General features: G+C 55.8%; 8 protein-coding genes and 2 non-coding genes across 10 annotated transcripts; 3 read left to right on the top strand and 7 right to left on the bottom strand.

Annotated features, from left to right (window-relative positions):
• Positions 1–536: 536 nt before the first annotated feature.
• On the bottom strand, positions 537–2,441 carry BO66DRAFT_389538 (kinase domain protein). Its single transcript, XM_025646814.1, has 2 exons — positions 1,668–2,441; positions 537–1,569 (listed from the first exon to the last, which is right to left on the bottom strand). Exons 1-2 carry the CDS (start codon positions 2,086–2,088, stop codon positions 767–769), a joined length of 1,224 nt encoding a protein of 407 aa, XP_025506798.1. The 5' UTR covers positions 2,089–2,441; the 3' UTR covers positions 537–766.
• Positions 2,442–2,872: 431 nt separating this feature from the next.
• On the bottom strand, positions 2,873–2,944 carry BO66DRAFT_t85. Its single transcript has one exon. It is a non-coding gene; the product is annotated as a tRNA-Glu (tRNA).
• An 87-nt stretch (positions 2,945–3,031) lies between these two features.
• BO66DRAFT_t84 lies at positions 3,032–3,103 on the bottom strand. Its single transcript has one exon. It is a non-coding gene; the product is annotated as a tRNA-Glu (tRNA).
• A 605-nt stretch (positions 3,104–3,708) lies between these two features.
• On the bottom strand, positions 3,709–5,249 carry BO66DRAFT_316329 (MFS transporter; the record flags this gene model as incomplete). Its single annotated transcript, XM_025643506.1, has 2 exons — positions 3,709–4,906; positions 4,957–5,249. 2 exons carry the CDS (start codon positions 5,247–5,249, stop codon positions 3,709–3,711), a joined length of 1,491 nt encoding a protein of 496 aa, XP_025506799.1.
• An 829-nt stretch (positions 5,250–6,078) lies between these two features.
• BO66DRAFT_435871 (Zn(II)2Cys6 transcription factor) lies at positions 6,079–7,733 on the bottom strand (the record flags this gene model as incomplete). Its single annotated transcript, XM_025650889.1, has 4 exons — positions 6,079–6,898; positions 6,947–7,071; positions 7,124–7,407; positions 7,460–7,733. 4 exons carry the CDS (start codon positions 7,731–7,733, stop codon positions 6,079–6,081), a joined length of 1,503 nt encoding a protein of 500 aa, XP_025506800.1.
• A 551-nt stretch (positions 7,734–8,284) lies between these two features.
• BO66DRAFT_469195 (cytochrome P450) lies at positions 8,285–10,185 on the top strand. The gene is made up of 4 exons (XM_025652709.1): positions 8,285–8,442; positions 8,494–8,644; positions 8,696–9,950; positions 10,005–10,185. Exons 1-4 carry the CDS (start codon positions 8,301–8,303, stop codon positions 10,038–10,040), a joined length of 1,584 nt encoding a protein of 527 aa, XP_025506801.1. The 5' UTR covers positions 8,285–8,300; the 3' UTR covers positions 10,041–10,185.
• A 118-nt stretch (positions 10,186–10,303) lies between these two features.
• Positions 10,304–11,329, bottom strand: BO66DRAFT_435873 (uncharacterized protein; the record flags this gene model as incomplete). Its single annotated transcript, XM_025650890.1, has 1 exon — positions 10,304–11,329. One exon carries the CDS (start codon positions 11,327–11,329, stop codon positions 10,304–10,306), a length of 1,026 nt encoding a protein of 341 aa, XP_025506802.1.
• A 419-nt stretch (positions 11,330–11,748) lies between these two features.
• Positions 11,749–18,140, bottom strand: BO66DRAFT_316135 (MYB DNA-binding domain protein; the record flags this gene model as incomplete). The annotated part of the gene is made up of 2 exons (XM_025643493.1): positions 11,749–13,923; positions 13,992–18,140. 2 exons carry the CDS (start codon positions 18,138–18,140, stop codon positions 11,749–11,751), a joined length of 6,324 nt encoding a protein of 2,107 aa, XP_025506803.1.
• Positions 18,141–18,245: 105 nt separating this feature from the next.
• Positions 18,246–18,902, top strand: BO66DRAFT_251615 (uncharacterized protein). Its single transcript, XM_025642964.1, has one exon. The coding sequence runs from the start codon at positions 18,352–18,354 to the stop codon at positions 18,682–18,684; it is 333 nt and encodes a 110-aa protein (XP_025506804.1). The 5' UTR covers positions 18,246–18,351; the 3' UTR covers positions 18,685–18,902.
• Positions 18,903–19,958: 1,056 nt separating this feature from the next.
• BO66DRAFT_251635 (deoxyhypusine synthase) lies at positions 19,959–21,451 on the top strand. Its single transcript, XM_025642965.1, has 2 exons — positions 19,959–20,277; positions 20,346–21,451. The coding sequence occupies exons 1-2, from the start codon at positions 20,047–20,049 to the stop codon at positions 21,243–21,245; spliced, it is 1,131 nt and encodes a 376-aa protein (XP_025506805.1). The 5' UTR covers positions 19,959–20,046; the 3' UTR covers positions 21,246–21,451.
• Positions 21,452–21,846: the final 395 nt, after the last annotated feature.

A 21,846-nucleotide genomic window follows, 5' to 3' on the forward strand; every position in this document is an offset into this window, starting at 1 on the left:
GGTTGACTTAAGTTGAGCAGTTTGGCCAGGGTCTTCTTCTGAGGGGGGAGTTAGCGGGTTACCTTTCCGAAACACGCGCGTTTTCCTGCCGAACTCCTATACAATGCATGTATACCCGCGACGTTACCCGATCAACCCAACTGGTTATCTTTTTCTATAGGGATAGATATTTAGACTCAAGAAGAATAGCTACGCTTTGATGTACTGTATAGAATTCGAACCCAAGACAAGAAAAAGATTGTAGCCTCCCTCAGGTATGAGACGTTGACAAGGTATTCGAAGAGGGCCGGCCTCGCCTCCCCGCTCGCTTGGCAAGGTGCCTCGGGGGGTGTCACGGGTGTGTAGAGGAACTTCCGTTGTTTCTCTTGCGTGGGCCACTCGCTTGCTGGTATCGCCCTTGGCCTCACATGGGCGGATTGTTGCAAGACCGTTCGACATAGTTATCCCCACTAACTAGTACCGACTCTTTACAGTACTACAGTTGACCGCCGGCGGGCAGGGCTAGCGAAAGACTGAGACCTCCTGAAGCAGTGATGGGCATCTATGATTTGTCTACAAAAGCAAACACGACCTTGATTACACCTGGCGTAGCAGAAAACACTTCAGACTGTAGTAGAGGGCTAAATGGGAAAGAGGGTACGGGTACGGGTGCCTTTCAAGAACAACTCTCTTGCTAAGGTATCAAGTTTCCACCTGCCCTATTCGCCCCCAAGCCCCTTTGCTTCCGCCGTCAGAAATGGTATATCAACAATCAGATCCCCGGCAATCATCCATGAAACCCACTGCGACACCGCAAACTCCGCTCGTAATCAGGCAACACCCACTTGACCATCCACTCCGACTGCAGCACCTCCGCAGCCGACGGCCGTTCCTCCGGCCGAAACGCCAACATCCGCCGCATGAGCTCCAAGATCGCCGCCGTCTCCTCCGCCCCGAATGCGCCCATTTTCCGCTTTCGGCGATAATGCTGAATCCCGTCCTCGAATTCCTGGTCGATGGGCGGCCAGACGTACCGATCCCTCTTCGGACATCTCTGACTATCGTTCTCGAAGAACTGACCCCTTTCTTCCCAGCGTTCCCACCACGCCTGGGGCATCGGCCCGAGCACGTCAATGTACGGGGAGACGAGCTCATCTGCCGTGCCAAAGTCCACACTAAAGAGGGCCTTCATGCCCAGAATCTCCCAGATGGCGAAGGCCAGGGTCCAGATATCGGCGGAGTAAGACAGCGCGGTGGACGGCTCGAACCTCGCCTCTGGGGGCCGCATCGGCAGGGGGGTGTGACAATCTTTCCCTTTCCGGGGGTGCGAGTCCGGAGCGAAGGCCTCGCCGAAGTCGCTCAGAATCAGGTGCGAGTCCGCGAGGGAGAATTCCTCCGCTTCGATCCCGAAGTCGAGCGGTAGGACGGCTTCCGCGGGCACGTTTGGCGGGAGCCCCCTTTCATTTTTGTGGGTGCTGCGAAGGGTGATGGGAACGGTCTCTGGCTCGCCATATTCCTCATACAGCTTCTCAACGGTCAGGTGATCGAAGTTGGAGGGCAGTTTGGCGAGGATATTGCGCAGATGTATATCTGGACATGGAGCGAGAGGCGGATGTTAGAATTGATCATTAGCTCACAATGCATCATCCCCTTCAACAAGAACGATGATCTTTTGGGGCAAGACCAACCTCCATGGGCGTAGCCTCGAGAATGCATGTATGCGATAGCAATCGCCAGGCCGCCTGAGAGAGCCCGCGCCACGTCCAGCGGGAAGAGGCGACTGAACGAGACATCTCGAAGATTGCAGCGTGCTGGTGGCATGGTGTAGCATAGGTGCTTTCCGTTTGGGCCGTTCAGCTCAAATTCATCTAGGGTCTTGGGGATGGAATTACACCCCAAAGGTATCGGACATGGTGGTGGTGGTGATGACAACGGCGTGGTAAGCGCTCTGAGAACAATCGGCTCCTGCAATGTCGAATCTGCGATACCGACCTTGAGAGCAACATACTGCTTCAGACGAGTGTCCTGCGCCAGCCAGACTGTCGTGTACCCTCCGAAGCCGAGCTTGTCGACGATGTGATAACGGTCGTGAAGTAGGTCGCCGATCATGATAGGGTGGTAGCCTCCAGGTCTATACCTCTCAAGCGTCTCCGCGCCATCAACCCAATTGTATTCGTATTGGTATTCACCGTTTGCTGTATTTGCATCGACGCGTGACGTTGCTGTTGATGAATAAGGCGAAGCGAGATTGGGCGAGTTGAACGACCTCCTAGATTTCCAAGCTAAATAGCTAGATGCACGGCGAGAAAATGGCCTGCACAGTCGGGGTTATGAGATCGATGAAGAATGAAAGATACTCAGTGTAGGAGCTACATAGCATGACGCCATGGTAAGACTGCTCCTGGGACATATGATGGTTTGTGGTCTTGAGAGGCTTGGAGTGAGTGAGGAGGTGCGGTGTGGGCGGGCAGGTGACCGTGAGATCCGCATGGAGTAAGACGGCGAATAACTAACTATAGGTATGTAAGTAATCCTACTATGCATTCTTCTCCGCCCTGTCTCTGTCGAACGGGATCGAACTTTTATTCGCTGTTCGCGTGACACAAGGCTCAGAGATTCCGAGCTGAGATCTTACGGTTGTTGCTGCTGATTGGGCGAGTTCACTGGGATCGACGGCCGGATCCTGATGCTGCTGTGACAGGTCGCAGGCCAAACTCCCGGACAACCAAACAATTGAGTTCCAGTCTCGCGTGGCTGCCCGACCCGACCGAAAGTATACCATGGCATCATCACGACATGTTATCTATATTCTATCAACGTTCTCCAGTGGCACGAAAAAGATGAGCTTGAAAGAAGGACGCGGCAGCCACCAAAAAAAGCACAAAAAGATGGTCTCCGATAGGGGGAATCGAACCCCCGGCTGCCGTGTGAAAGACGGCGATGTTAGCCACTACACCATATCGGATGTTGTGTGGAAGTGCAGCCAAGTAGCGTAACAAGATTGTGCTTAAACAACGGAAGCTACAGCCAAAAAAAAACACAAAAAGATGAGCTCCGATAGGGGGAATCGAACCCCCGGCTGCCGTGTGAGAGACGGCGATGTTAGCCACTACACCATATCGGATGTTGTGTGAAAGTGCGGCCGCTTAACAGTTACAAGGATCAACAAAATAGAATACCCAATACATAGGATAACTAGTTCTTGTCATGGTTTTTTTACACTGGGCGCTTGAAGAACCTGCTGCACGTGCCCTACCTAGCTTCTTTCCTGGGCAGGAAGCTCTATTCAATTGCGAATTCTTGACCCGATCTGTTCTGTCCAAGTGTTTTGGTTGCGGACGATCCATAATTTATTGGTTTTGATGGGGCGGAATGGTTTCAATTTTTTCCTTTCTTATTTTCAAAATAACATATATACATATTTTGCGCATTCGCAGGTTGCACTCGTAGAACACGACTATAGCCACCTATGGTCTTGCCGAGTCCCTTTCTTCCGGACTTTGATTCAATGACCAGATATCATGGTCCCCTCTTCGAAAAAAGATTACTTTAGAGCTCTTTTCAAGTCCAAGCATAATGCGATTATGTGTGATCTATTTCCACGTATACATATATGCGTGTCTGTATTATATATATGCAAATGTGTATCCTATACATCATCAAACACCACTAAACACCTTTTATGCAAAGCTTCCTCAATCCCTTTAACAATACCACCGAGCCACCGACTCACCCCTTGAACGGCGCAAACCTCGACATAGCCCGCAACCGCTTCCCGTACACCATAAACAGGAACGGCACCGGGATTGCCGCCGCCGCCACACCCCCTAGGATCGACATGGCCGGGCCCACGCCCAGATTATGGAACATGGGCTGCGAGAAGAGCGGGAACGCCGCCGCGAGCACACTCCGCAGGAACGTGTTGGACGCGGTGGCGGACGCGGCATAGGGCCCGTACGTGTCGACCAGAAAGTTGATGCACTGGCCGAAGATGATGCAGAACCCGCAGCCAAACATGCCCGCCGCCACGCAGGGCAGCGCCCAGTGGTACTTCGGTGCGGCGGTCCAGCCAAACCAGAACAGGCCCGCCGCGAACAAGAACCCGCCGACGGCCATGGGCATGAGGCGAGCCTCGGGCACGGGCTTGCCGCCGCCTTCGTCGAATTTGCGGATGTAGTAGGGTTGGCCGACGAGGATGACGAAAGAGGACGACAGGAGGACGCCGACGAAGAGGGCGATGAACGGGAGGGTGGCGACGACGGGTTTCCACTGGCGGAGTTCGTCGAAGACGATGGGGAAGACTTCGAGGGTGAGGTAGAGGAGGGCGTAGGTGAAGGAGGCATACAGGGCAATCACGGTGACCATGGGCTCGGTGACGAGCATGACCAAGGGCCGGGAGAAGTGCTTCGTCACGATGCTGTGGGCGTCGATTTTCATATGCTCGTGGGGGTGGTAGAGGTCCGCATTGCCGGTTTCCTTGCGTAGGCGCTTGGCCTTCTTGTGCAGGAGCACGGGGCCGTACATCTCAGGCAAACAGAGGAATGTGACGGCGAATACGAAGAACACAAAGATCGCTTCGATGTATTCGGTCCAGCGCCAGCCGAGAGAAGGGTTCGATACCAATGCCGCCCCGATGATGGGTCCCATCGTGGGTCCGCCAACGACGCAGATGGCATACGAGGTCGAGGCGATCCCCCGCGCTTTCATGTGAAAAATATCCCCGAGGGCGGCGGAGACATTGCTGACGGGAGCAGACCCAAACAGCCCGGCGAAGTACCGCGTGATGAGCACGGAAGCAGTGGTCTTGCTGGTCGCAGTGCCGATGCTAAATAGACCCATGCAGAATACCGCTGGGAGCATCGACCAACGACGACCCCAGATCTCTGAGATCGGCGCCCAGCACAGCGGACCGAAGGCGAATCCGAGACTATCCTCCGTCAATTGGACTGCTTTCAGTTGCTAGAGAGTGAATCTTACATGTACAGCGACGTGGCCAGGATGCTGACCTCTTTACTGATCCCAAGGTATTCAATCAGGTCCGTTTGCGCAGGGGAGATGATACTCGATCCCAAACTGGCACTTAGGGCCAGCATCCCTAATTGGAAGGTGATCCAGCATTTATACGCCGTCGAGAAGTTTTGTGGATTTTCAGGGTCATTTTCCTCCCATCGCACCAGATTAGGATCGGGCGAGGATACGGGCTTAGCGGCCTTTTCGACATCATTAGATGGCGGTGTCGACGAGACCGTTGTTCCAGGCACTACCGTCATGCTGCCTGAAGAATTTGGGTATGCAGCAAATTCACGACTTCCCCTCGCATTCTAGAAGACGCAAGCCTTCGATCTTTATTGGGATTGCCACCGGGTCTCGGCACCGCGAGTGACCGAGGCGACCCTCTTAGTGTCGGAGGTCCGACTCGGATAGTCCGATGAGCCAATCATAACGTCATAACAGGGGTAGAATTAGTCAACGCGAGTCAGAAAGAGCGCTGCTGACGGCTAGAGAAGGTCTGTGCTGAATTCTCCAATTCCCCTGGTGTACGGAGTATTGCGTCGGCGGTTGCCGATATCACTGACTCATGGGCGGAAGAATCTTCTTTCGCTGGTGATAGCCTCGATCCTGTTGTTCCAGCTCTATCCAGGAACAGGTGCGCACTCAAGCCAAGGCAATAAGACCATATCTCTGGCTACACAGCTTCCACGGACCTGATCTGTCTGTCGGTTGATGTGTTGCTCCTCTTTTTCTCGGCATCAACCCGGCTCGACCCGCCCAACTGCCAATCACAACCGGTTTCAGTGTCAGAGATTGCGGAGCGGGAGCTTGGCAGATACTGCTTATCCCAACGCGCATAGAAAGAGTTATTGCATGTTAGATCTTTGAGGAGTAGCGCTTGATGTGGGAAGTGTCTATAGAAAGATAGCCCCTCGAAGCGCGAAAGAGGTTGCAAGTCAGTATTGCGGGGAACTGTAGTCTTGAACCTAAAATTCTGGACTTCCTGCTTGGCGACACCATCACCTCGGGACGGATACCTTCGCTCGCACCGCATACCGCTGTCGGCACTTCAGTTCACTCTGCACCCCGTTCACGGTTGCCGTCATGTCATGTGTATGTATCGGATAAGTGTGCCGTTCGCGGTAGCCCTTCGCGAGCACTACTCGACGAAACACAGACTGCAAGATCGAGTCGGTGCACTGAGATATCTGTTGCATCGCTAAAAATCGCATCCAAGTGCGGGCGAAAGATCGCATCTCCCTGCGGGGTGTCAAACCACAGGACACTTTTGACTTTTTCGGTTGCGTCGCTCCAGCTCCTTAGGTTCAAGGCGCCTGCTACCATCCGGGCTCTCTCCAAGAACCATTGGTAGTGAGCGGGGTGAGTTCCGGCAGAAGCGACCATCCCAATTGCTACGAACCAAACATCAAGGGAGGAATGGATGTGGGGCATCAGATCGAGGAGCTTGAGATGCTGCACAAATCGCATGACCATCGTGTTCAAGATGACTGCGTGTGAGTAGTATGTTGGACCATGGATGATGAACATGTAGATGATGGTGGCGTAGCGGATGCATTCGGTTATAGAGGATGGTATTGATGGCGGTGTTGTAGAATTTGGTCCCGCAGAGTCTAAGGGGGCCGAAAGAAGTAGTCGGTGGATGACAAAACATGTCAGGTCGTGGAGATGGGTCGGTGGGAAGGGTATACGGCGCGCACGCTGAAAGACGTTGCGGAGACGGATGAAGACGTTCCGAACCGAGTACTCGAGATCGTCCTTAACGATGTGGACAAAACCGACTACTCCGCCCTCAAGGAGGTCCGTCGAGGAAGCGTATTGGTATTCAGGAGTTGAGGGAATGCCATCTCCGATGCCGACATCGTCCTGCGTTTCGAACTGGGGGTGGCCCATGACAAGCATCGATACCCTGGCGGCATACGTCAGAAAGCTTTTGTTGGGGGACAAGTCGACTTACCAACTGATCATCCGAGCAGTCAAAGGGCTGGTCTGTCTTACTGAATTGATGCCGCCTCTCAGCGTGACCAACTTCTTAACCCCGCGGACATGCATCCCGGCAATGTCGACATTCCCCTTGCCAAACTGGTGCCGCGGTGATCAGCACTGCGTCAAAGTGTGGAATCTCAGAACTTACTTCAATAGCCGCCAAGGTGATAACGGAGTTCATCGTCCCATCCTGAACAGCCAGGGACTGGTCGTCAATCTTGCGGCGTAGTAGCGACACCGAGTCAGTCATGAGGATTTCCGAGGCCTGGAAGCCTTTCTGAGCGAGCAGCTCTTCGTCCAGACACGCTGTCTGCAGAGAGACATGAAACAAAGCCGGATCGCCCAGAGCCAGCGGCCACCATGAAATAAGAAACGGATTGGTCGTTGCATTCAAGTCCAGCGGATAGTACTGAAAGGCAATTTTGTGCAGGACTGGCAGGTAAGTCGAATTTCCTGGTACAAGCTAGGTGAAAGCAATACGTACAACTATGGATCAGACGTTGAACGCGTTCCCGGGGCAATCGCGTTTGGGGGTAGGAGTCGAAAGGGTCGAGACCGGGGAACCTGTAGCTGGTCAAAGCAGTCGAGTAGTTGGGCGCTATCGTCGATCCGCTATCCTCCGGTGCTGTCAAAGGTTGATTTGCGTAGACGCACGGAACGTTGCGCTTGATACAGCGCGAGCAGCGCGGAGTGCGGAGATCGCAGCTATGTTTGTACTTGTAACAGGCGGTACAGGAGCGACGAAGTGTTCGCGACATTGTGGTGTTATGCAGTGTGGACTAGATGTGTTTCTCTCGAGATTGTGCCACGGAAGAGAAGAGTGTTGGTGGAGATGAAGAACCGATCTAGACTGTGTAAGGGAAAGGGTCGCCAAGCGGATGCCGAGGGATGCTGCCTGCGCTTCAGGAAGACCTGGAGGAAAAGAACACCCGACTTTGTCAACTGAGAATCTCTTCCTCAGGGGCCATGGAATATCCAAGTAGTAGCGCCAATGTCATTCAAGTGGTTTGTAAGGATTGGAAATGATAATAACTAAACAGCAGCCAGAGATGAAACTGTGGAGTGTGAAGTGATTGAAGAGTGAATCAATGGCCATGGAAGCTATTCGAGTCTAACCCGGAAGAGACTAGAGCCCGAATGTGTTTTCGGGGTCTAGTCCCAATCGGGTCATGTATACAAAATGCAGTGCCAGAGTATTTCATCGCATGATGATGAATTAATGCAGCCACTCTCCTTTTCTCATGTTTCAGTCCGTTCGTATAAAGCAGTACAATGACCACTCGTCTCGATAGTTCCCTCAATTACTTTCCTCATTCAAAATCACTATGGCTGAGTTTGTCAACATCACCACGGCGCACCTCGCGCAGCCGCCAACATGGCCCAACCCAGCATACTCCTTCCTATCGGGCTGGTCCACCTGGCAGTGTATTGTGACGTTTCTACTGGGAGTAGTAATTTACGATCAAGGTTGCAACACCCTCTTCAACTACCAACCAGTCACTGACTCCGCACGAATAGTCATGTACATCAAGCGAAAGGGCTCTATCGCCGGTCCGACATTCAAGATCCCCCTTATGGGCCCGTTCCTCCAAGCCATCCATCCCAAGTTCGATGAATACCTCGCTCAATGGGCGAGTGGACCTTTAAGCTGCGTCTCCGTCTTCCACAAGTACGTTCCACCACATCGATCTCTTACCACCCCCTCCTGAACCCCCTCCAGATTCGTCGTCCTCGCCTCCGACCGCGACCTCGCGCACAAAGTCTTCAAATCCCCCACCTACGCAGAGCCGTGCCTCGTCCCCATCGCCAAAGACATCCTCGGCCACAAAGCCTGGGTCTTCCTGCAGGGCAAAGCGCACGCCGAGTACCGCCGGGGCTTGGCGCCGCTGTTCACCAACAAAGCCATGGAGACCTACCTCCCAGCCCAGGAAAAGGTCCTAGCGGACTACTTCGACCGATTCGTAGCGGCCAGCGCGGCCAACGACCACCGGCCGATCCCCTTCATGACCCTCTTCCGCGAGATCAACTGCGCGCTGTCGTGCCGCACCTTCTTCGGGGACTACATCTCGCCGGACGCCATCCAAAAGATCGCGGATGACTTCTACCTGGCGACGGCGGCGCTGGAGCTGGTCAACATCCCTCTGTCGATGTACGTGCCCTTCACGAAGCCGTGGTGGGGCAAGCGGACGGCGGACGCGGTGCACGCCGAGTTCGCGCGGTGCGCGGCGGCCTGCAAGGCGAACATGGCGCGCGGGGCGCCGCCGACCTGCATCGTGGACCACTGGGTGCGGCACATGATGGAGTCGAGCCGGTACCGCGCACGGCTGGCGGCGGGCGAGGCCGTGCCGGACGAGGAGAAGCCCAAGAACCTGATCCGCGAGTTCACGGACCAGGAGATCAGCGAGACGCTGTTCACCTTCCTGTTCGCCTCGCAGGACGCCTCCAGCAGCGCGACGACCTGGATCTTCCAGATCCTGGCCCAGCGGCCGGACGTGCTGGCGCGCGTGCGCGCGGAGAACCTGGCCGCCCGCGGCGGCGACCGCTCCCGCGCCTTCGACCTGCCCATGCTGGAGTCGCTGACCTACACCAGCGCGGTCATCAAGGAGCTACTCCGCCATCGCCCGCCCGTCATCTTCGTGCCCTACCTCGCGACCCGCGACTTCCCCATCACGCCAGAGTATACCGCGCCCAAGGGGGCGATGGTGATCCCCTCGTGCTGGCCGGCGCTGCATGACCCCGAGGCGTATCCGAACCCGGAGGTGTTCGACCCGGACCGCTGGATCACGGGGGACGCCGAGTCGAAGACGAAGAACTGGCTGGTGTTCGGGGCAGGGGCGCACGATTGCCTGGCCCGCAAGTACGTGCCGCTGTCGATGGCGGGGATGATTGGGAAGGCGGCGCTGGAGCTGGACTGGACGCATCATGCGACGGCCCGGTCGGAGGAGATCCGGGTGTTTGCCACGTTGTTTCCGATGGTGAGTTTCCTTGACGTCGTGTTGATACGTGGGACCGAAACTGACGTGAGATAGGATGAGTGCCCGCTAGTATTCAGGAAGCGTCCTTAGCTTCAACAGCCTTGCAAAACAAGATCGACTCGATGCAGGCCATCGAGCTAACCACGCATGTACAATACATATAACACATAATATCTCCCAACACGAAATAGCATGGGACCCTCCAGCGTTGGCAACCATAGAGAAATCAACCAGTGATCAGCACATCATCCATTGCTCTACCCCGTCTTATCCTGTGTGACCAAAGCCATAATCATGCCAATCACGCACAGTAACTCAGAATCCTATCCCCTCGCCAATAGACCACCGAACAGCTAAACAGGAACCCAATACCGCCACCTCCCCGCATTTCCATCCCCATTAGCCTCCCCAAGCCCATCATCCCCCTCCCAATCCCCCTCCCCAATCCCACCGCCAGAACCACCACCCCCCATCTCCCAAACAATCCCCCTCTCCAACACCACGGCCCCTCCACCACGCACTCTCCTCCCATCCCCGCCCAACCCAACACCTAAAGTCCCAGGACCACCCCCACCCCCACCCCGCCGCCGCTTATAAGCCCGACACAAAAAGCTCCGATCCCAGCTCCGGTCCCCCTCCCACGGCCGCTTCCGGCTGCGCACCCGGTAGTCCGAGACGCGGGCGAAGTAGGAGCTATCCGGGGTGATGAGGGGGGGATTGATGGTGAAGGTGAAGAGAGGGTTGATTTGGTTTCTGGGAGGATGGTCGTGGGTCTGAGTTGGGGCTGGGGTTGAGTTATTGTGCATCTGGTTGTGGTGGTTGTTATGTCGCTGGTGGTGATATTGATGGTGGGGTAGGCGGGGTGGGGAGGGGGTTGTATTGCTGCTGGTGCTGCTGGTGCTGCTGGTGGAATATTCAGTTGTCCTGCGATGGTGAATGGCGAGCTGGCTCTGCCGATAGGGAGATGAAGATGGAAACATGTTGAGATGATTCTGATGCTCGTGTCTTTCGAGCGGAGGGTCGTTGTGGGTGTGGGGGTGGGCGTAATGCATGGCTGTGGGTGCGCAACCAATGCTGCGGCCCTCAAGTCGATGCCCGTGGCTGTGGCTCGTCACCCTGCAAGGATGCAATCTCCTTCCGCGGTAGGGGGCGTGGGCATCCTCACGCCCACCACCCGATAATATGGCCAGAATGCTCCAGAGCGATAATCCCCGCTGCAGACCCTCGCGGAGGGTGGCGTGCTCGTAGCGGCGCCGCGCGAGTCGGGTGCTTTCATAGTAGGTCTTGTGGCGCTCGGATTGGAGGAGGATCGGGGGTTCGATGGGTTGCGGAGGAGGAGAAGGAGGGCTGCCTGTTGGACTGGCAGTTGGGAAAGACATTTTGGAGAATACACAAGAAGTTTTTAAGATGGAGAGCGTTGCATGGTGATTGCACCTAATATACGCACGCGCTGATAAGCATATTAGCCGATCACTCCCCCCCCCCACACGACACACGGGATGTCATGTTTCATCGACGCGGCAGAAGGTCTCCACGGGATCATCGTCCACGTACTGCCTTGCGTGTACAGCTCAAATTCGGATCCTCTACTCCTAGGACCTACAACATACCAAGTCATCAGATAAGATTGGCCATCCATGTAGTCATCTACTATACATTCAGTCGTCATCCGACAAAAGAGATAAAACTCAGACAGGCAAGAAAGTTTTAAGATAATACAAGCAAAAGATCCCCACTCCCAACATCCCACCGCCCCGCCAAACAAATACTACCTAGGTGTAAATGTAAAGTCTCGCCTCTATCGAGGGGCATGCTGTGGTGTCATCTGTCCAGGAAGTGGCCCCGGGTTCGACCCCTGGCTGTACACGCGATGGTGCCCGGGAGCCCCATGCGGACCTGGTTCTAGACCTCCAGGCCCTGGGGGCCGTGCTTGCATCGCGTGCACAGCCCCACTAGGAGCATAGCTCAGCCCTCCCGCGGGGTTTGGCTGTAGGATCGCCGGGGGTGTGTATGACCGACCCATCGCAATCCCCTGCGGCCCTGGCCCAGGCAGGCCTGCTGCCCGAGACATTTGAGCCTGCGGGGGCGGGGTGCTGTGACCGTACGCTACGGCACCAGCCAGTCCCAGCGCTGATCGATGAGCCGCCTGTTGATGGGCTCCATTCACCATGGTTTGGACGTGCTGCTGATAAGTCTGGTGGTTCGCATGTTGTTGCGCAGACATGCCTCCACCGGGTGTGGCTGGTGCCGACACATATGCCGGCTGTGCCACAGTTGGCTGTCGGGAGGGCATCCCCAGTAAATTAGCAGGCGACTGAATTGGCGTAGGCGGCCCTTGTCTGGAGCTATACGACGCGAGACTGCCGTTCCGGGGGGTCGGAGAGCCAACTGCCGGTCGATACATGGCATTCTGCGCAGCAATTTCGCGCGACGCAGCCGCACTTGCCTGGGCATGTGACGCAGGGGAAGGAACGTACACTGAGCCATGATAAGCAGGTCGCTGAGCCGTAGCCGGCGAGGGCGTAGGCGCAGGCGATGGTGCTGTGAGGTTCTGTAACGAGGGACCAGGCAAAGACTGGTGGGTCGTGTAGGGGGAATAGGCGGGTTGGGAAGCGAGAGAAGCAGACGTGCGGCTGCTGGGCTGCGGCTGCGGCGGCTGCTGCTGCTGCGGGGGTGGTGGCGGCTGTTGCCCACGCGGATCGAACCGTGCCATCCAATCGTTAGTGGCTGGTGCGGCACCTCCAGACACCGAGCCGTAAGGCTGGTACTCAGCGTATCCGCGATCAACGTACCCGCGCGATGGCGGAAGATACGGGCTAGGCGCACCATAAACCGGACCCTTCGGTTGAGCTGACAAGGAAGGATCCTCAGGCCTCGAAGGTGGCTGGGAAAGCGACTGCATACCAGCATACCCAGCACGGGACGGAGATCCCGTGTTGCTTGCTGGGGTAGATACCTGGTCACTGGCGAACCGTTTCCGTGGTTGTGGCTCTTCTGGCTCGTCGTTGAGAATACTCATGATATTCGATCGTTTGGCAGGCACACGGGGCGGCTCGGGGGGCTCAAGAGGAGTAGACCCCGGTCGGAGAAGCTCCTTAGGCGGCGACAGCATGGGCGGCTGGGCGATACTTGCTGGTTGGCCTGGCAGAGTGAAGAAAGGCCTCTGCGAAATCGAGTCACGACGGATGGGGGAGTGTTCAGACTCGTGTACCAAAAGTGGCTGAGCGGGTGAGCTGGGGGTCTTTGTAAGGCTCGGCTGTCGAGAGTGAGACCCGGTGGGCATCAAAGACGATGGATGCTGGGGCGGCATATAAGCAGGCTGCGAGGCAGGAATCGCAGCCTGTACTGGTAGCAATGGCGATCCATGAATGTCGACGTTGGAATTCCGATAACCCTGAGCATGGAGCGGGTCGAGACGTGCCATTTCTGCAGCTGATACTGGCGTTTGCCGGGACGAGACGGTTATGTCCTGAGCATGAGAGGCGGGAGGGTGTGAAAGCACTGTGCCTGGGATATCACGCCGGTCGTCAGCGAAATATCCCAGACGAGGTCCCTGGAGTCGTGGTGGCAATGTAGCCTGAGGACGCATGGCTCTGGAAGCGTCATCGCCGCCAAGGATAGGCACCGGTACGGCACTAGCCTGTGCAAGAGGAGGGTAACGCGAGATGTTTCGCTCCTTATCTTGCGTAGGTCGAGTATGAAGAGGAACCTGCTGAGATGACCCGATTGGCTTGGTTTTGGGCCCAAGCCGGCCTTCGTCCACTTCAGGCACTGCTGCATCTGTATGTGGTGCAAGAGGCCGGGGCATAATTATGGCAGACGGCGTAGCCTCGTAGCGTCGCTTCGAGGCGAAATTCGGTACAGGCAAGGGGCCAGTGGGTTCACCGCGGGCCTTCTTCGCCTCAGCATCGGCAATAATCTCCTCGAAATCCTTGTTACCGGAATCGATGCGGCGCTGAAAGTAATTCTTGACCTATACCACACCTTTAGCCGATGGTGCAACAAAAAACAGAACAGAAAATAGCGAACGTGAAAACTTACCATGACTGTTGTTTTGGTCTTCATGAAATTGGAAATACCTTCAAAATCGCGGCCAAAATGTGCCAGCAGCAAGGGAAAGTCGCGTTGCTCGGGCACCGACCAGTAACTGGTGGGCTGCAAGGATCCGTATCCGCTGGCTTCGGGCTGCCTGGCGGGGGCGGGGACCTCCTGATCGGTCGATTCGAAAACATAGACCCCCTCTTTCTGACGTCCTCGTCCTGATCGCGCCCGCGGTGGTGCCTCGATCGGCTCTTTTTCTTGCGGCGTCTCTTTGCGAACAGTCGGAACTTCAGCAGCAGCCCCATCAAGCGACGGCTCAAATACCTCTGTCTTTGGTACGGGAGTAATGGCGATTGCAACAGGGGGAACCGGCGTTGCTCGAGCCGATTGCTCTGATGGTGTCGGCTGCGGTGTTTGCTGTTGTTGCTGTTGCAGCTGTTGCAGCTGTTGCAATTGTTGTTGCAGCTGTTGTTGTTGCTGTTGCTGTTGTAATTGCTGTTGCTGCTGCAGCTGCTGCAGCTGCTGTTGTTGCTGTTGCTGTTGCTGTTGCTGTTGCTGTTGCTGTTGCTGTTGCTGTTGCTGTTGTTGCTGCTGTTGCTGCTGCTGTTGTTGTTGCTGCGCAGCTTTGCCTCGCCGACCACCACGAGTGCCGCCGCCGCTGCGAGGTCCTCGCCGGCTAGGTTTCTCTGCCTGTTCACCGTCCTTGGACGCATTTCCGCGACGACCGTTTGCATCTGTATCTGCAGACGAGTCACCAAACGTGGGAGCAGCTGCACGTCGGGGACGACCGGTATCCGTGACAGGCGCGGGCTCTTCTTCCCCTTCGTAGTCTGGCTTGACCACACCCAGATCGGCCATGAGCGCATTCGACTTTGGACGGGCAGATCTTCTAGCTCGTCCCCGACGGCTCCACCGCTTGTTGAGCTTGGCTTTGTACTTGATCTCTTCCTTGGTGAGATAGTAATGTATGATGCATTGTTGAAAGTCGCGCCCAGGCAATGATTCCGCGATCTTGCCCCATTTCTTGGGATGTGCCATAAATGCATCTGTGAAGATAACGTGTTCCTCTTTAGTGAAGTCATTGGGCGGCGGCAGGAATCCGAATACGTCCATGGCGTTTGCAGGATCAATAATGTTATTGGTGTCTTTATAGATTCGTGCCTTCACCTCGCGCGGTTCTAGCATGTCTGGGATGACGGCTTCGCGGGATAGATCTGGCTGAGCCGTAGCTTTGTTGCCACGACGCTTCTCGAGTTCCTCTTGTGCCGAGATCTCAGAAGCGCGAAGAGCATTCTGGAAGTCCAACTCACTGTTGCCTTTGTATCTTCGTCCGCTTTCCACCGTAGGTGTAGCCGTCACAGGAATGGGGGCAGCAGGAGGCGTGGTTGGTCCGGGCGTGACCGACGTCTTTTCCTTGGCATTGTCCAATTCCCAAACATTCAGCCTCCAGGGCTTATAGTGAGCAAGATAATCAAGCCGTAGGCCAGCATTCTTTTGGGCAATCTCTTTACGTTGTTTCATGAGTTCTCCGCGGAAAATATCCCTGAGCTGCTCATGGGCTGCTGCATTCTCCTGGTAGATGTCCAGATCTGACAATGGGGTCGGGGGACCAGTGTTGAGAAACGGCAAAGTCTCCACGGAGAGTATTTCAGCAGCAGGTACCGATTCCATAACTTCCTTGGTCGGTGGCTCGTGATCTTCGGCCTTTCCATTTGGCTCGGTGTCGACATCCATTGCATCCGGCTTCTCATCGCCGGTCATTTTCTCCTCATCCAGGACAGGCGGGGGGGTTGGTGCTTTGTCTTCAACGGTGGCATGGGCTAATGCACCAAGCAGCTGAATACGCATCAGTAGCGTCATGATAGTCGGATCTTCTAACGGAGACGGAGGAAGCTCCGCTCGAAGGGCTTGCATGTCCTTCTCGAACACCCTTTTCCTCTCTTCAAGATAGTCTTGTGTGAACACAATATTTTCGTCTTCCTCTTCGTCGCTAGTCCGTGTGAAATCGGGAATAACCACGTTCTTCGGTACGTCTGCTGTCTTTTCCACTGGCGTTTCCGGTGTTTTTTGCTTCTCTACAGGAGGGGCAGATCTCTCCCTGGGTCTCTCCGGTTGCGCCGCTAGTGGAGGTGAAGGTGGGAGCTCAAGCTTTGGCTCAGTCGGATCCTTTTCACTGACTATTTCTCCTGCCTCTGGCCCTGAGCCTGAATCATCGATATCAGTACGTGAATCCCGCCGGTGCTCTTCGCTGACCGAAAGACTGCGCTCTTTTTCATCAATAGAGTCCCGTTTTGCAGAAAGTGTTGAGCTTGGCCCTGCTGGTGGACGACTGTATCCAGGACGAACCCATTGCTTGTTGGGCTTGGGCGGTCCGCGAGAGCCAGACGGTCGCTGCTGAAGAGCACGTGGACCAGTTGGGATTGTTGAATTCGGCATTCTAGGGGAGGTGTGGGTGCCCGGAGATACCGCACGCCCTGCCGCAGACGGCCTCCGGCCAAAATCTACCGTCATCGGGGCAGGCCCTGGCTTGCTTGGCGACGTTGCCTCATGGAAGGCCGATGTCTCCTTGGCCACCATGGCAGCGGGCGCAGTAGGCGGAGAAAGCTCGGCTACCTTATGTCCACTGGGTGGGGGTGCGGCGTGCGGTTTGGGCACACGTGCGATGGGTTCGGGCTTTGCCGATGTGTCGGTTATGTCGTCACGTCTGGTCTCATCCCGTCGGATTCGCTGCTCGAGAGGCAGCTGAGGAGGTGCCCGATCAGCTTTGGGGGCAGTGGGTGGAAGTCCTGGGGCCCGTGGCGGCGCCTCGGGGCGTTCCTTTTCGGCTTTGGCAACAGTGGATGCAGCAGGCGCCGACTCTGCCGTTGTTTTGTCTGCTGTGATTTCGGGAATTGGTGCCGTAACCGAACCAAATGCGGGGACCTGGGGCGCAGCCGGGGGAGGGGACCGTTTTACGGGCGGCGCAACAACCGCTTCTTTCGGTGGCTCCGCACGAGGTGGTGCAGGTGGCTCGGTCCGTTCTGGCTCGCGGCGGACATCTCCTCCAGACGGTTTGCGTGGCGGCTCGACGACGGGGGGCTCAGATACCCGCTCGGGAACTGCAGGGATTGTGGGTTGGGGTGCAGTAGCGACAGGTGAGGCGGCAGATATGCTCGGTATCCGGTTTGGATTCTCCAATCGATTGGCAGGCGGCTCACGCTTCCAATGATCCCCCGGTCGCTCCCGGTCATCGCGCTCGACACGGCGTTCCAAGTCGTCTCGTCGCTCAAATCTTTCTCGTCTCTCCTGCAGTATGTCACGATCTCTTTCCCGATCTCGTCGGTCAATCTCACGGTCGCGGTCTAATGGTGCTCGTTCACGTTCTCTTTCACGGTCGCGGTCAAGTATGCGATCTCTATCCCGCTCTCTTTCACGCTCACGTTCCCGATCCCGATCCCGATCCCGGTCTCGGTCGCGTTCCCGATCCCAGCGTCCGTCGCGAGATCGACTTCTGCGCCTGAAGGTGTCACGATCATCTAGATAGGGCATCCGGCCTCTGCCGCGTCCTGCTTCCCACTCACCCCGACCACGCCCACGGATGGGGGGACCGGTCCGAACATGGTGACTGTTTCCTGCCGGGACGTCAGGCACTGCCGAGGAAACCGAGATCAAACTATCTCGTGAGCCGCGCCGCATGCGGACAAGATCAGGATCTCGGCCCAGAGGCTCTCTTATATCTCGAAAGTCGCGAGGCGGTGGGGGAGAGCGCGAGCGACCGCGTCCGAAGCCGATGCGGGGTTCTCGAGGGTCGAAGTCGCGTTCGCGCCGGTTCCAGTCCCGATCTCGATCCAGATCGCGGCGGAAAGGTGGCGGGCCATCACGGACATCGCGAAAATCTCGGTCTCGGTCTCGTTCGCGGTCTCGAATGTCTCGATCTCGTTCTCGGAAATCTCCTCCTCGGGCGGTGTATCCTCGGCCACGACCAGCAAATGTAGCACCCCGCGGCGGATCAATCAATGCTTTAGGGCCTCGAGGTGGCTCTCGGCCCACGGGAGGGATGTTGGCATCGTCGGATCCTCGGGGACCTGCCGGGGGTCGACGGTCCCCAAAACGCTGCGGAGAACGGTCACGGGAGTTGAACCCAGACGGCGGAGGGTATCTTTGAGACATCACCAGGTCATGCTAGTGCATATGAGACAAAGCAACCTGGCAGGATGCCTGCAACAGATTAGTAACGTGGGACTTCACACGTCAAACAAGGCAAGGTACTGGGTGGGAAGGAATAAGACTTTGGGGAACGAAAGTATGTCCAAAAGGAAATAAAAGGAGAAAATGAAGGCGACAAGTCAAATTCAAGTAGAGTAAAGAAAAAGAAAGGAAAATGAGGAAATGGATAGACATGAGACAAATGGACAGAAGAAGAAGCAGGAGTCTCGAAAAGAGCGGGCTGGAAAGACCAATTGACGCAAAGAGGCGGAAGCGGCAGCAGCAGCAGCAGCAGTCGCAGTCGCAGCAAAAACGCGGGCGAGCAACGATCGAACGACCGAACGACCGACGAACGAACGGGCAGTGGAGAACACGTGATGGTAGAATGAAGCATGCCAGCCCCGAGCCAGCCCAGCATGGGCGCAGTCAGTGCAGTCAGTGCAGTTCAGTCACCAGTGGAAACACTGGAAAAAGAGAAACGCACGGGCCAGGATTGAAAATTAGGTAATCATTTTAACATGAATCCAGTTCAACCCACTTAGCGCGGATCCCAATTTGGCACCATCCCTCATGCTTAGCGGCAGCCACGGTTGGCGCCGATTGTTTCAGCCCGTGACTGGACAAGCCGGGGCAGCTTTCCTGGGTGGATCGGGGATCACGCAGGCGGCAGCAGACAGATTTTCGATTTCCAGTGCGAGGGGAGACCTTCTGGCTGGTCACGACTCAGGCAACGGAGTACAGTGTCTCACACGGCCAGAATTCTTCATCGGAGTGGCCGAGAATAAAGATCGGGAGGATGATGAGGGTGATGGAGATGAGATGATGGTAATGAAGAACCTCAAAACTTCAAACTTCGGACGGAAACAATAGCAAACAGAACCAAAAGACGTAAACTCAATTTACCTGATCTTTCAACGTAACTGGAACTGTCGCACGCACTGTTTGATGGGCGACAACGTGTCAAGTAATTCACCGGGAAAGACTGCGCTGCAAGGGAGTGGGAGTGGGAGTAGGTGTGGGAGTGGGAGCTGGGCAGCAAAATCCCCAGCGATGGGATCGCGGTCTTCGTTCTCGGTTCCGGAACGCGCCCAGAGACCCCAAGATCGGTTTGCGTGTAACGGCGGTGGTTGGAAGGGAAATCCGATGGTATTGGAGAGGTTAAGAGGTTAAAAACAGAAGGTAAATGATTATTGAAGATGGAATGGAAGGACTGGAAGGACTGGAAGGATTTCGAGGTCAGAGTCTAGACAGAGTCAAGAAGAGGAGGATCATGAAAGAGGTTCGAGGTTGGAGCAAGAGGGAAAAACGAGCGACTCTGACCAGACTCAGCGATGGGGCCCAGGCAATGGAGTCGGAAGCTTTTAGTTGGCCAGGGAGTCACTCGATTGCAGGGACTCGCTTTTCTAGGGGAAACTCAAAAATAACTTGAACTTGCGGAGTTGGCCTCAGGCCAGCGCAGGCCAGGGGTCCAGTTTCCACCAGATGCCTCAGGTGTCTATCATCATTAGTGGCCTCAGGCATGCACTCAGGCATCCCTGCAGCGGCTGCCCATTCTGCCTCCGGGGCTGCCAACTGCCTGCCATCTGCCAATTCCCGCCGCCGGGCATTTCCTGCGAGCCCCCCCCACTATCCGCTCTTAAGAGAAGAGGGGGGGGGGGGAAAGTGCCAACTGAACAAAAAAAGGCTAGCCTAAGGGGAAAACACAACCCGCTTTTTTTTTTTCCCTTGACGTGACCACCAACCTTCACCACTTATCTCGCATTCCTTCCATCGAGAATTGACATCGAGGGAACAATACTGAGATTCAACCTAGTGCTTTTTCTCGCTCGTTTACCTAGCATTCAATCCCAATCAACTGGTTTCCCTAAAAATGTCTGCGAACAATGTCCCGGCGGCTGAGAATGCCCCTCCCTCCTCCGTCACCGATGCTGTCTTGGTCGCGTCTGAGCCTGTTCCAGAAGGCACACACAAAGTGAGCGGAGTGGACTTTGATCTTTACAAGGACCGAGACATCACCGTTGCCGAATTGGTCGACAACATGAGATACACGGGTTTCCAAGGTAGTGCGGTCGCAGACGCTGCCCGCATTATCAATAACATGGTAAGGCCACCTCTACCATTATCCAAATCTAAAAAGGTATATTCGCTGACAGCACCCGGTTGTGAAAGAAAGCTTACCGTCATCCCGAAACCGGTGCCAAAACGACCATCTTTCTCGGATACACTTCCAACTTAATTTCCTCCGGCCTCCGCGACACCATCCGCTACCTCGTCAAAAACAACCATGTTTCCGCCATTGTCACCACCGCTGGCGGTGTGGAAGAAGATTTGATCAAGTGCTTGGCTCCAACCTACATGGGCTCCTTCAGCACACCCGGCGCGGGATTGCGGGCGAAGGGTTTGAATCGTATCGGCAATTTGATTGTCCCCAATAGCAATTACTGTGCCTTTGAGGATTGGTTGGTCCCGATTTTGGATAAGATGCTAGAGGAGCAAGAGGCCGCGAAGAAAAAGGCGCTGGAAACGGGGGACGAGGAGGACGAACTGCACTGGACCCCGAGTCGCATCACCGAACGCCTGGGCCGTGAAATCAACAATGAGGACTCGGTGCTGTATTGGGCCGCCCGCAACAATATCCCCGTCTTCTGCCCGGCCCTAACGGACGGCTCCCTTGGAGACATGCTCTACTTCCACACTTTCAAATCTTCCCCGCAACGGTTGCGCGTTGATATTGTCGACGATGTGCGCCGGATCAATACCATGGCTGTTCGTGCTGCTCGAGCGGGAATGATCATCCTCGGAGGTGGGGTCATTAAACACCATATTGCGAATGCCTGTCTGATGCGGAACGGTGCGGAGCATGCGGTCTACGTGAATACTGGTCAGGAGTTCGATGGAAGCGATGCCGGGGCGCGACCGGATGAGGCCGTCAGCTGGGGCAAGATCAAAGCTGACGGTGAGTCGGTGAAGGTGTATGCGGAAGCCACAGTGGTCTTCCCACTCATTGTGGCCGCTTCGTTTGCGAGAGCAGATGCAGGAGCACCGGATGCTTCCCACTCCAAGAATTGATCATGGCCACTGCGTAGATATCGGCAGACATTTTAGCGAGATGGCCGTTGCATGATTCGTTTCCAGTTTCTGTACTTCCAGTACTCCCAAGGCCGCGGATTTCGCTCATTCGAGGCACCCTTCACTGAGCACTTGGGCGATTTCTCGGAGAGCTCCCCTCCTATCTCGGCCCCGCGTCGATAACTCGAGGCCGATCCAGGCGTGGCGCTACGGTCACGCTAATTCCCCCCACTCATTGCGCAGCGGCCAAAGAGGATATTCAGAAGGGAGGCAAATCGGACGAGCAGCTCCGAGTCCCTGGGACAGAGTCTGCACGGCAGAGGACGGCAAACCATCGAAAACCCGGAGGGTCGGGCGAAGTTGTTGGATCGGCAGAGGGGCAAAAAGTTTGGGCGAAGAGGGGGAAATACTAATGGGTGGAACGGCGAATGGAATCGATGGAATTGCACTGGGTCGATGGAGCGTTCCACAGGTCGATCATGGCCGTGGTGGCCGTGGAAATGGCCCTCAATTAGTTTGTTCTATCCGGGACTGTTGCCACCGGTTAGAGGATCGGACGGACCTGGGTGTTTGACTTGCCGTTCCGAGGGATGCATGCAAA

Source organism: Aspergillus aculeatinus, assembly GCF_003184765.1.
Source record: "Aspergillus aculeatinus CBS 121060 unplaced genomic scaffold BO66scaffold_9, whole genome shotgun sequence".
Classification (NCBI taxonomy): Eukaryota; Fungi; Ascomycota; class Eurotiomycetes; order Eurotiales; family Aspergillaceae; genus Aspergillus; species Aspergillus aculeatinus.